Consider the following 14,137-nt stretch of genomic DNA (forward strand, 5'->3'; position numbering starts at 1 on the left):
TAGATCGGTTGGTGACTTGGGCAGAGAGATGGCAGATGGAGTTTAATCATGAAAAATGTGAAGTAATCCATTCTGGAATGTCTAATCCAGATGGAAATTATACAGTAAATGGCAGAACCCTTAAAAGTATTGATTGGCATAGGGATCTGCGTATACAGTACGCTGAAAGTAGCAACGCAGGTGGAAAGGTGGTCAACAAGGCATATGGCATACTTGCCTTCATCGGCTGGGGCATTGAGTTTAAAAATTGGCCAGTAATGTTGCAGCTTTATAGAACCTTAGTTTGGCCACATTTAGAATACTGTGTTCAATTCTGGTCAGCACACTACCAGAAGGATGTGGTGGCTTTGGAGAGGGTACAGAAAAGATTTATCAGGATGTTGCCTGGTATGGAAGGCATTGGCTATGAGGACAGGTTGAAGAAGCTTGGGTTGTTCTCACTGGAATTACAAAGGTTGAGGGATGGCCTGATAGAGGTTTACAAGATTATGAAGAGCATGGACAGACTGGACCATTTTTTCCCCAGGATGGAAGAGTCAGTTACCAGGGGCCATGGGTTTGAGGTGCGAGATGCTTGACGTACGAGTCAAGTTTTTTACAGAGAGCATGGTGGGTGCCTGGAACTTGCTGCCAGGGGAGGTAGTGAAAGCAGATACTATAGTGACTTTTAAAAGGAACTTATCCTTCATCCTCAAAGGAATGTGTCGGTCCTGAGTGCCCAGCAACGTACACATGAATAGGATGGGAATAGAGGGTTACGGCCCCCTGAAGGGTAGGGGGTTTTAGTTGTGACAGGCAGGCAGTAACCAGAAGGCAAAGTACAGGGCTAATGGTAAGATTCTTAGTAGTGTAGATAAGCAGAGAGATCTCGGTGTCCACGTACACAGATCCTTGAAAGTTGCCACCCAGGTTGACAGGGCTGTTAAGAAGGTATACAGTGTTTTAGCTTTTATTAATAGAGGAATTGAGTTCCGGAACCAAGAGGTTATGGTGAAGTTGTACAAAACTCTGGTGCAGCCGCACTTGGAGTATTGTGTCCAGTTCTGGTCACCGCATTGTAAGAAGGATGTGGAAGCTTTGGAAAGGGTTGCAGAGGAGATTTACTAGGATGTTGCCTGGTATGGAGGGAAGGTCTTACAAGAGAAGGCTGAGGGACTTGAGGCTGTTTTCATTAGAGAGAAGAAGGTTGAGAGGTGACTTAATTGAAACATATAACATAATCAGAGGGTTAGATAGGGTGGATAGGGACAGCCTTCTTCCTAGGATGGTGACGGCGAGCACGAGGGGGCATAGCTTTAAATTGAGGGGTGAAAGATATAGGACAGATGTCAGAGGTGGTTTCTTTACTCAGAGAGTGGTAAGGGAATGGAACGCTTTGCCTGCAACTGTAGTAGATTCACCAACTTTAGGTACATTTAAGTCGTCATTGGATAAGCATATGGACGTACATGGAATAGTGTAGGTTAGGTGGGCTTGAGATCGGTATGACAGGTCGGCACAACATCGAGGGCTGAAGGGCCTGTACTGTAATGTTCTATGTTCTATGTCAGTGTAGGATTGAAGGCCTGTTCCTGTACTGTAATTTTCTTTGTTTATAAAGATTAAGAGAATTCATAGATGTTTTGTTTTCTTGGGTTTGCTTCCTTTCCCAGCAATGGTTGATCATGTCTCAAGCTGAACCTCTATGAAGTTTGTGCCTACCTCATGGCAGCTCCTGGATCCGCAGTCATCTGATTGGTAACAAACACTGCCACATTATATTCTGCAAGAGAAGAATAAATAAAAATCATTCATTTCTTATGCAAAACCAGTTGTTAGAAACTCTAACTCTGGAAAGTAAAGTCTGGCTCAGATATTTTTTAAAGTCAAAAGTCTCACTTGTAATTAGATTAGAGTGCAGAGAAGATGCACCTCTTCCTTTGCACATCAGAATTGATCCTATCCAGAAATATTTGGACAGTGTGTCACTTTACTATTTGAAAAGCAAGTGTCCAGGTACAATTTTGTTTCACTCTCGTCAGAGTGCTGTGGTAAATGTTTACACCCCAACAGTACTCATAGCCAAGATCAACCTAAAAGCACAGCCAAATAATTAAACATAGGGCCACTCATCTTTATGGCTTGTGTCACAGAGACAGATCATTACTAAAAGGTGGTAAAAGGAAAAATACAGTTGATTTAGGGCCAAAAATGTTATATGTAGAGGAAAGGGGCATAGTTGAGGTACTAAGTTAATACTTTACATCTGTCTTTCCCAAAGAAGATGCTACCCTGGTAATGGTGAACGAGGAAGAAATTCAGTTATTAGAATGATTTAGAATCGATATGGATGATATATTGGCCAGGCTGTCATTATTTAAAGTTGACAAGCACAGGGACCAGACGACATACATCCAAGGATACTGAGGGAAATAACGGCAAAAATTGCAGAGGCAATGACCATAATTCTTCAGTTTACCTTGAACTTGGTGATAGTGCCTGAGGACTGGAGAATTGCAAATGTTATATAATTGTTCAAAAAGGGTTTATCAAAAAGATAGGCCCTAACTTTGGCTCTGGGAAATTTCTAGAAACAATAATTCGAAACAAGGCTGATCTGATTATGTTATCACATTCTTGGCCGGTACATTGGCTCAGTGATTATATTAGATTAGATTTGATTCCCTACAGTGTGGAAACAGGCCCTTTGGCCCAACAAGTCCACAGCGCCCCTTGAAGCATCCCACCCAGACACATCCCCCTATAACCCACACACCCTTGAATGCTATGGGCAATTTAGCATGGCTGATCCACCTAGCCTGCACATCTTTGGACTGTGGGAGGAAACCGGAGCACCTGGAGGAAACCCACGCAGACATGGGGAGAATGTGCCAACTCCACACAGACAGTCGCCCGAGGCTGGAATCCACACAGACAATCACCCCAGAGTAGAAATGAACGTGGGTCCCTGGCGCTGTGAGGTAGTAGTGCTAATATGGTGGCACAGTGGCTCAGTGGTTAGCACTGCAGCCTCACAGCGCCAGGGACCCACGTTCATTTCTACTCTGGGGTGATTGTCTGTGTGGAATGTGCACATTCTACCTGTGTCTGCATGGGTTTCCTAGTCCAAAGATGTGCAGGTTAGATGGATTTGCCAAGCTAAATTGCGCATAGTGTCCTGGGATGTATAGGCCCAGGAAATTAACCACGGGAAATGGAGGATTACGGGCATAGTTTGGCAGGTGGGTGTGGGTGAGATAATCTTTGGAGGATCATTGTGGACTTGGTGTGCCCAATGGCCTGCTTCCACATTGTAGGGTTTCTGACAGACTTGTGAGTAAAGGTATAGACAGGGCTAACAGCATATATGGATATAGAGTTAATTGAGCAATAAGAAACAAAATAATGATTGATGTTCTTTTGGCTGGATGTAAGTTTATAGTGCTGCTTCTCAGCAGTCAGTGTTGGGATCCGTGTTTCTTCTGATTTATATTAATAACCTAGACTTTGGTGCAAGGTGCAATTTCGATAATTGTGGACAATTTGAAACTTGAAAGCACTGAGAAGGATCTTCAAACGTACATAGACAAGCTGATGGAATGGGCAGACAAGTGATAGATACTTATGATAGATAGTGATAGGTAGTGTTCAGGTGGCATGGTGGCTCAGTGGTTAGCACTGCAGCCTCACAGCACCAGGGACCTAGGTTCGATTCCAGCCTCGGGTAACTGTCTGTATGGAGTTTGCACATTCTCTGTGTCTGTGTGGGTTTCCTCCGGGTGCTCTGGTTTCCTCCCACAGTCCAAAGATGTGCAGGCTAGGTGGATTGGCCATGCTAACTTGCCCGTAGTGTTCAGGGGTGTGTGGGTGATAGGGAGATGGGTCTGGGTGGGATGCTCCAAGGGGTGGTGTGGACTTGTTGGGCCGAAGGGTCTGTTTCCACACTGTAGGGAATCTAATCTAAAGTTCAATGTTGAGAAATGTGAAGTGATTCATTTTGGTAGGAAGGATAATATAAAAGGGCACAGCAACCTGGGTGTAGATATGCATAGGTCACTGAAGATGGCAGCATTAGTACAGCAAGTAGGTTGTAAAGCATATAGAACTCTAGGTTTATTAAATAGGGGCATGGACGACAAGAATACAAGGGAGGTTATGCCAAACTTGTATGAGGCACTAGTTTGGCCTTACCTAGAGTACTGCATCCAGTTCTGGGTGCCACACTTCAGAAAGGTTGTGAAGCCAATGAACAGAATGAAGAAAAGATTCAATGAGAATGGTTCCACTAAACAGGAACTTCAGTAATGGAGAATTTAGGAAGTGATATCAGAAAAAAAGATTTTCATGCAGCAAGTGGTTAAGGTCTGGAATTCATTGCGTGAGAACGTGATGGAGGCAGATTAAATCTAACATTTGAAAGAGAATTAGACTACTACTTGAAAAGGAATAACGTGCAGGTTTGTGGGGAGAAGGTGGGGGAATGGCACTAAAAGAAATGCTTATTTGAAGGTCTGGTGTAGACACTCTGATGATTGTTTCAGTTCCAAACATATCTACTCTTTGAAGTATTTAATGTAAGGCATTTTATTCTCTGATTTAACGCATGTGATGTCTCAAATGTGTATTTGAAAACTGTCTGACTGCTTAATACCAAGATAATAAAATGTGAGGCTGGATGAACACAACAGGCCAAGCAGAATCTCAGGAGTACAAAAGCTGATGTTTCGGGCCTAGACCCTTCATCAGAGAGGGGGATGGGGAGAGGGAACTGGAATAAATAGGGAGAGAGGGGGAGGCGGACCGAAGATGGAGAGTAAAGAAGATAGGTGGAGGGAGTGTAGGTGGGGAGGTAGGGAGGGGATAGGTCAGTCCAGGGAAGACGGACAGGTCAAGGAGGTGGGATGAGGTTAGTAGGTAGCTGGGGGTGTGGCTTGGGGTGGGAGGAAGGGATGGGTGAGACGAAGAACCGGATAGGGAGGCAGAGACAGGTTGGACTGGTTTTGGGATGCAGTGGGTGGGGGGGAAGAGCTGGGCTGGTTGTGTGGTGCAGTGGGGGGAGGGGATGAACTGGGCTGGTTTAGGGGTGCAGTAGGGGAAGGGGAGATTTTGAAACTGGTGAAGTCCACATTGATACCATATGGCTGCAGGGTTCCCAGGCGGAATATGAGTTGCTGTTCCTGCAACCTTCGGGTGGCATCATTGTGGCAGTGCAGGAGGCCCATGATGGACATGTCATCTGAGGAATGGGAGGGGGAGTTAAAATGGTTCGCGACTGGGAGGTGCAGTTGTTTGTTGCGAACTGAGCGGAGGTGTTCTGCAAAGCGGTCCCCAAGCCTCCGCTTGGTTTCCCCAATGTAGAGGAAGCCGCACCGGGTACAGTGGATGCAGTATACCACATTGGCAGATGTGCAGGTGAACCTCTGCTTAATGTGGAATGTCATCTTGGGGCCTGGGATGGGGGTGAGGGAGGAGGTGTGGGGATAAGTGTAGCATTTCCTGCGGTTGCAGGGGAAGGTGCCGGGTGTGGTGGGGTTGGAGGGCAGTGTGGAGCGAACAAGGGAGTCACGGAGAGAGTGGTCTCTCCGGAAAGCAGACAGGGGAGGGGATGGAAAAATGTCTTGGGTGGTGGGGTCGGATTGTAAATGGCAGAAGTGTCGGAGGATAATGCGTTGTATCCGGAGGTTGGTAGGGTGGTGTGTGAGAACGAGGGGGATCCTCTTGGGGCGGTTGTGGCGGGGGCGGGGTGTGAGGGATGTGTTGCGGGAAATACGGGAGACGCGGTCAAGGGCATTCTCGATCACTGTGGGGGGAAAGTTGCGGTCCTTAAAGAACTTGGACATCTGGGATGTGCGGGAGTGGAATGTCTTATCGTGGGAGCAGATGCGGCGGAGGCGGACGAATTGGGAATAGGGGATGGAATTTTTGCAGGAGGGTGGGTAGGAGGAAGTGTATTCTAGGTAGCTGTGGGAGTCGGTGGGCTTGAAATGGACATCAGTTACAAGCTGGTTGCCTGAGATGGAGACTGAGAGGTCCAGGAAGGTGAGGGATGTGCTGGAGATGGCCCAGGTGAACTGAAGGGTGGGGTGGAAGGTGTTGGTGAAGTGGATGAACTGTTCGAGCTCCTCTGGGGAGCAAGAGGCGGCGCCGATACAGTCATCAATGTACCGGAGGAAGAGGTGGGGTTTGGGGCCTGTGTAGGTGCGGAAGAGGGACTGTTCCACGTAACCTACAAAGAGGCAGGCATAGCTGGGGCCCATGCGGGTGCCCATGGCCACCCCCTTAGTCTGTAGGAAGTGGGAGGAGTCAAAAGAGAAGTTGTTGAGTGTGAGGATGAGTTCAGCTAGGCGGATGAGAGTGGAGGGGGACTGGTCGGGCCTGCGGGACAGGAAGAAGCGGAGGGCCTTGAGGCCATCTCCATGCGGAATGCAGGTGTACAGGGACTGGACGTCCATGGTGAATATGAGGTGTTGGGGGCCAGGCAATTGGAAGTCCTGGAGGAGGTGGAGGGCGTGGGTGGTGTCACGGACGTAGGTGGGGAGTTCCTGGACCAAAGGGAAGAAAATGGAGTCCAGATAGGTGGAGATGAGTTCGGTGGGGCAGGAGCAGGCTGAGACGAAGGGTCGACCAGGGCAGGCAGGTTTGTGGATTTTGGGAAGGAGATAGAAACGGGCCATGCGGGGTTGGGGAACAATGAGGTTGGAGGCTGTGGGTGGGAGGTCCCCTGAGGTGATGAGGTCGTGAATGGTGTTGGAGACGATGGTTTGGTGCTTGGGTGTGGGGTCATGATCGAGGAGGCGGTAGGAGGTGGTGTCGGAGAATTGGCGTCTGGCCTCGGCGATGTAGAGGTCAGTGCGCCATACTACCACTGCGCCACCCTTGTCTGCGGGTTTGATGGTGAGGTTGGGGTTGGAGCGGAGGGAGCGGAGGGCTGCCCGTTCTGCGGGGGAGAGGTTGGAGTGGGTGAGAAGGGTGGAGAGGTTGAGGCGGTTAATGTCTCGACGGCAGTTGGAGATGAAGAGGTCGAGGGAGGGTAGGAGGCCTGGGGCTGGCGTCCAGGAGGAGGACTTGTGTTGGAAGCGGGTGAAGGGGTCAGTGGAAGGAGGGTTGGGTTCCCGGTTGAAGAAGTAGGCATGGAGGCGAAGACAGCGGAAAAACTGCTCTATGTCGCCGAGGCCAGACGCCAACTCTCCGACACCACCTCCTACCGCCTCCTCGATCATGACCCCACACCCAAGCACCAAACCATCATCTCCAACACCATTCACGACCTCATCACCTCAGGGGACCTCCCACCCACAGCCTCCAACCTCATTGTTCCCCAACCCTGCATGGCCCGTTTCTATCTCCTTCCCAAAATCCACAAACCTGCCTGCCCTGGTCGACCCATCGTCTCAGCCTGCTCCTGCCCCACCGAACTCATCTCCACCTATCTGGACTCCATTTTCTCCCCTTTGGTCCAGGAACTCCCCACCTACGTCCGTGACACCACCCACGCCCTCCACCTCCTCCAGGACTTCCAATTCCCTGGCCCCCAACACCTCATATTCACCATGGACGTCCAGTCCCTGTACACCTGCATTCCGCATGGAGATGGCCTCAAGGCCCTCCGCTTCTTCGTGTCCCGCAGGCCCGACCAGTCCCCCTCCACCGACACTCTCATCCGCCTAGCTGAACTCGTCCTCACACTCAACAACTTCTCTTTTGATCCCCCTCGTTCTCACACACCACCCTACCAACCTCCGGATACAACGCATTATCCTCCGACACTTCCGCCATTTACAATCCGACCCCACCACCCAAGACATTTTTCCATCCCCTCCCCTGTCTGCTTTCCGGAGAGACCACTCTCTCCGTGACTCCCTTGTTCGCTCCACACTGCCCTCCAACCCCACCACACCCGGCACCTTCCCCTGCAACCGCAGGAAATGCTACACTTGTCCCCACACCTCCTCCCTCACCCCCATCCCAGGCCCCAAGATGACATTCCACATTAAGCAGAGGTTCACCTGCACATCTGCCAATGTGGTATACTGCATCCACTGTACCCGGTGCGGCTTCCTCTACATTGGGGAAACCAAGCGGAGGCTTGGGGACCGCTTTGCAGAACACCTCCGCTCAGTTCGCAACAAACAACTGCACCTCCCAGTCGCAAACCATTTCCACTCCCCCTCCCATTCTCTAGATGACATGTCCATCATGGGCCTCCTGCACTGCCGCAATGATGCCACCCGAAGGTTGCAGGAACAGCAACTCATATTCCGCCTGGGAACCCTGCAGCCATATGGTATCAATGTGGACTTCACCAGTTTCAAAATCTCCCCTTCCCCTACTGCATCCCTAAACCAGCCCAGTTCGTCCCCTCCCCCCACTGCACCACACAACCAGCCCAGCTCTTACCCCCGACCCACTGCATCCCAAAACCAGTCCAACCTGTCTCTGCCTCCCTAACCGGTTCTTCGTCTCACCCATCCCTTCCTCCCACCCCAAACCGCACCCCCAGCTACCTACTAACCTCATCCCACCTCCTTGACCTGTCCGTCTTCCCTGGACTGACCTATCCCCTCCCTACCTCCCCACCTACACTCTCTCCACCTATCTTCTTTACTCCCCATCTTCGGTCCGCCTCCCCCTCTCTCCCTATTTATTCCATTTCCCTCTCCCCATCCCCCTCTCTGATGAAGGGTCTAGGCCCGAAACATCAGCTTTTGTGCTCCTGAGATGCTGCTTGGCCTGCTGTGTTCATCCAGCCTCACATTTTATTATCTTGGAATTCTCCAGCATCTGCAGTTCCCATTATCTCTGACTGCTTAATACGTCTAGAGTGTGAAGAATATGTCTCCATAGGCAGCAGCAAGTGACATCCTTCTGTGCTGTAACAATTCAATGTTTCTGTGATGTATATATCACCTTCCTAAATGAGCCATTGAGCAGCTGACAAATCCACAGGAGCTTTGTGCAGAGCAAGAAATACCGTGTATGTTCAAAGTTCCATCATTTAACATTCCTCACTTTGTGCAGAATAGAAGTACAATTTAGTAATCTCTTACAGGAACTAGTGCTCGCATGCACCCTGCAAAATGCATGTAAAATGATATTCATGGTCTTGGTATACATCATGTCACAGATCCAGATATTCAAGGTAAAATGCAATTCTAAACAATTGAACTAAAAGAAATTTTGAATACTACAAACTCATAAGATTTTCATTAAAATTAATTAGAACTGCTATCTTGCTTTTTCTTATTGTAACATCATTATCCTGTTTGTCCAAATATGTTCAATGCCTTTGTGCATAATGATACATTTTCACAACTTCCTAGTTATATACATTCTTCAAGATATGGAGGTCCCGGTTTGGACTGTGGTGGACAAGGTCAGAATTCACACAACAGCAGATTATAGCCCTACAAGTTTATTGAAAACACAAGCTTTCGAAGCCTTGTTCCTCCTTCAGATGTTAATGAGAGAGGCGGCATCAGACACAGAATTTAAAAGTAAAAGAACTAAGAGTCATACCATTGATGAGGATGTATTAAACGAACCTAAAATGCCATTAATCTTTAATCAGTTGGGAGGTTTTAATTTATTAATATGTATATGTAAATCCCCAAATTCATTTCAAGTCACTGCCCTGAGAGAATTAAAAGTTCTATCAATGAAAAGAAGAGCTGACATTTTTCATCAGACAATGCATGTTAGGTGTGAGACCATGTTTAGAATCTGTTTGTGTTTTGGTTTGGAGTCAGACTGGTTTTATTTCTAAAGTAGGAATTTATAAAATGCTACATTGACAATCTATAAATTGTGTGCTTTTTGAATAAAATAGTAGATATCTGCAAATACAAATTCACCCCACAGATTTACATGTATGTGTGCATATGTGTGTGTGTTGGAGAGAGAGAGTAAGTCTGCATGTATGAGGGGAGAGACAGTGAGTGTGGGTGTGTGTGAGGTGGGGGGAGAGCGAGACACAGTGAGAGTGTGTGTGTGTGTTGGAGAGTTGGAGTAAGTGTGTGTTTATGACAGGAGAGAGTATGGGTGTGTGAGGTGGGGGGAGAGAGAGAGTGAGTATGTGTGAGAGAGCAGAGAGAAAGATTGTATTTGTGTGTGGGAGAGAGAGTGTGTGTGTGAGGGAGAGAGAGTGTGAATGAGAGACAGAATGTGAGTGTCTGTGTGTGTGGGAGAGAGAGAATGTGTCTGTGTGTGGGAGAAAATATGTTGTGTGCATGTGGCTGAGGGAGAGGTGTATGTGGCTCAGGGAGAGAGACAGTGTGTGTGTGCATGTGTATGAGAGCGATTGTGTGTGTGTGTGTGTGGCTGTGTGTGTGGCTGTGGCTGAGGGAGAGAGTGTGTATGTGGCTCAGGGAGAGAGACAGTGTGTGTGTGTGTGTGTGTGTGCATGTGTATGAGAGTGAGTGTGTGTGTGTGTGTGTGTGTGTGTGTGTGTGTGTGTATGAGAAAGTGTGCTACATGAATTCAAGATCCCGGTTGAGGTTACAAAGTGTGGAGCTGGCTGATGAAGGGTCTGGGCCCGAAACGTCAGCTTTTGTGCTCCTAAGATGCTGCTTGGCCTGCTGTGTTCATCCAGCTCCAACTTTGTTATCTCTGATTCTCCAGCATCTGCAAATCCCATTATCCCGGATGAGGTTGTCATTCATCATTAGAACATATCGAACCAGGTGCACTTGCTTTTACAACAGTCGCTTAACAATTCCATGTTCCAATGTATTTTATTCTCTACTTGAATCCACCTTGTTTATAGGCTGACCTCCTTTGATGTAACATATGGTGTGAACCAGGGTATGTTGTGGTCCTGTGTTTTCCAGTATACTTTTTACTGCTTTGCTTTGTGCGGTATTTAATGGAAATCGGAAGTTAATTGCAATTCAGAACTGATGGCAATCTGATGCATCCAAGACAACCAAATTCTTCAACTGAGGTATCAAAAATGATAATATAGAATTACCAGAACCAGTAATTGAGCCTTTGTGTCACACACTGACCAGTGCATTCAATATGCACTGTCTTTCAAAAGTAGCTGTCAGTTATGGGCTAACCATCAGTTTACGGAAAGTAGGATTCCTTATCAACTACGAACAAACTCTGAGCATACTCCAGTCGCTAAAATGGTCAATGGCAAAACCCAAATATGTAAATTAGTACACAGAACAGTACAGCACAGTCCACGATATTATGCCGAATCTGATGCCAAATTAAACTAATCCCGTATGCTAGTTCTTGGTCCATATCCCTCCATTCCTTGTATATTCATGTGTTAGCTTATATGGCCCTATTGTATCTACATTTTGGTTGAAGGGCCCATTCCTGTGCTGTACATTTCTATGTTCTACGTTTACTAGCCATTTGGATATAGAACTGGCTTGAAGGTGGAAGACAGAGGGTAGTTGTAAAGGGTTGCTTTTCAGACTGGAGGCCTGTGACCAGCGGTGTGCCACAAGGATTGGTGCTGGGTCCACTGCATTTCATCACTTATATAAATGATTTGGATGTGAACATAGAAGGTGTGGTTAGTTAGTCTGTAGATGACACCAAAATTGGAGGTGTAGTGGACAGTGAAAAAGGTTACCTCAGAGTACAATATGATAGTGATCAGATGGGCCAATATGCCAAGTAGTGGCAGATGGAATTTAATTTAGATGAATGTGAGGTGCTGCATTTTGGAAAGGCACATCAGTTTAAGAGTCGTGAGATCTTGTTGCAGCTCTATAAAACTTTGGTTAGACCGCACTTGGAATACTGCGTCCAGTTCTGGTCGGCCTATTATAGGAAAGATGTGGATGCTTTGGAGAGGGTGCAGAGGAGGTTTACCAGGATGCTGCCTGGACTGGAGGGCTTATCTTATGAAGAGAGGTTGACTGAGCTTGGACTTTCTTCATTGGAGAAAAGGAGGAGGAGAGGGGACCTAATTGAGGTATACAAGATAACGAGAGGCATAGATAGAGTTGATAGCCAGAGACTATTTCCCAGGGCAGAAACGGCTAACACGAGGGGTCATAGTTTTAAGCTGGTTGGAGGAAAGTATAGAGGGGATGTCAGAGGCGGGTTCTTTACATAGAGAGTTGTGAGAGCATGGAATGCGTTGCCAGCAGCAGTTGTGGAAGCAAGGTCATTGGGGACATTTAAGAGACTGCTGGACATGCATATGGTCACCGAAATTTGAGGGTGCATACATGAGGATCAATGGTCGGCACAACATCGTGGGCTGAAGGGCCTGTTCTGTGCTGTACTGTTCTATGTTCTATGTTCTAGGACAGGACTTACACGCTATGGTAAGGTCCTGGGGAGTGTTGCTGAACAAAGAGACCTTGGAGTGCAGGTTCATACTTCCTTTAAAGGCCCAAGTAGACAGGATAGAATGCATTTGGTATGCATGCCTTTATTAGTCAGTGCAGTGAGTATAGGAGTTGGGAGGTCATGCTGTGTCTGTACAGGATATTGGTTAGGCCACTTTTGGAATACTACGTTCAATTCTGGTCTCCCGGCTATAGGAAAAATGTTGTGAAGCCTTGAAAATTGTGAAGCCTTGGAAAAGATTTACAAGGATATTGTCAAGTTTGGAAAGGTTGAGTATGCTGGGATAACAAAGTGTGGAGCTGGATGAACACAGCAGGCCAAGCAGCATCTTAGGAGCACAAAAGCTTTTGTGCTCCTGTGATGCTGCTTGGCCTGCTGTGTTCACCCAGCTCCACACTTTGTTATCTCGGATTCTCCAGCATCTGCTGTTCCCATTATCTCTGAATATGCTGGGGCTACTTTCCCTGGAGCATCAGAGGCTGAGAAGTGACCTTCGACAGGTTTATAAAGTCATGAATATACAACATCTTTTCCCTGAAGTCCAAAACTAGAAGGCATAGGTTTAAGGTGAGAGCGGGAAAATTTAAAAGGGACCTAAGGGACAACATTTTCACACAAGGGTGGTGTGTGTATGGAATGAGCTGCCAGAGGAAATGGTTGAGGCTGGTACAATTACAACATTTAAAAGGCATCTGGATGAATATATGAATAGGAAGAGTTTAGCGGGATATAGGCCAAATGCTGGCAATTGGAACTAGATTTATTTAGGATATTTGGTCTGTATGGATGAGTTGGACTGAAGGGTCTGTTTCCATACTGTACTGCTCCATGACTGTAGAGTGGGAAGTTTCTGCAGCCCCTGATGAGGTGCCTCACTCTAGGACAAAAGTATATACTTGGAAATAATAGAGACATGTCAGGAGGGAACTATAACTGTCAAAGGTGATTTTAATCTGCATATTGACTGGACAAATCAGATGGGCAAGAGTAATGTAGAAGGTAAATTTACACGGTGGATCAAGGATTGTTTCTTAATGCAGTATTGTGCCATTCGTCAGGGAAAAGGCTATTTTATGTATAGTAATGTGTAATGAGCTAGGATTAATAAGAGATCTCATAGTTCAGGAATGTATAGGGGATAGTGAACACAACATTTTATGGGAGAGCAATTCAGGTCTGAAACCAGTGTCTTCAACTGAATGACAACTCCAGAGGTATAAAGAAAGAGATATCTAAGGGAACTTGGTAAATGAACTAAAGGGCAGGTCAGTATATGAACAGTCACAGATACTGAAGCAGATACTACACAACATTCAAAAAAATTTATTTTGGTCAAAACAAGGACTTGATGTGAAGATGAACCACTCATAGTTATCAAAGGCAGTCAACGAGAGTATCCAATCAAAAATGAAGGCATAAAAAGGAGAGAAAACTAATGGTAGGCCAGAGGATTTTTTTTGTAGGAACCAGCAATAGGTTAATAACAATAAGCGGGGAGAAAATTCATTATGGCAAGAAGTGTAAAAACAGTTCCTATACGTATATATAAAAAAGAAAGAGTGTAGCTAAAGTCAGTGCACGACCCTTGGAGGATGTGACTAGGGAATTGACAACAGGAAACAGGGAATTGCCAGATACTTTAAACTAATGTTTTGCATTGATTTTCATGGTCCACATCCTTCCTTTCCTTACATATTCATGTGCTTAGCCAAAAGTCCCTTAAATGTCCCTGTCATATTTACCTCCACCACCACTCCTGGCAGAATGTTCCAGACTCCTATCACTTTCTGGGTAAAAACTTGCTCCTCACATCCTTTGATCTTTCCTCTCCACCTTAACTGCA

The 14,137-nt window shown here is 46.7% G+C and overlaps 1 protein-coding gene across 1 annotated transcript in view; it reads right to left on the reverse strand.

Moving 5' to 3' along the window:
• The window catches only part of dmc1 (DNA meiotic recombinase 1), a 151,112-nt gene that overhangs the window by 11,968 nt on the left and 125,007 nt on the right, over window positions 1-14,137 (reverse strand). The window contains exon 12 of the mRNA XM_048521125.1: window positions 1,702-1,762. Coding sequence (XP_048377082.1) covers window positions 1,702-1,762 — 61 coding nt within the window. The remainder of the gene's footprint in view (window positions 1-1,701; window positions 1,763-14,137) is intronic.

This window comes from Stegostoma tigrinum, chromosome 38, assembly GCF_030684315.1.
Source record: "Stegostoma tigrinum isolate sSteTig4 chromosome 38, sSteTig4.hap1, whole genome shotgun sequence".
NCBI lineage: Eukaryota > Metazoa > Chordata > Chondrichthyes > Orectolobiformes > Stegostomatidae > Stegostoma > Stegostoma tigrinum.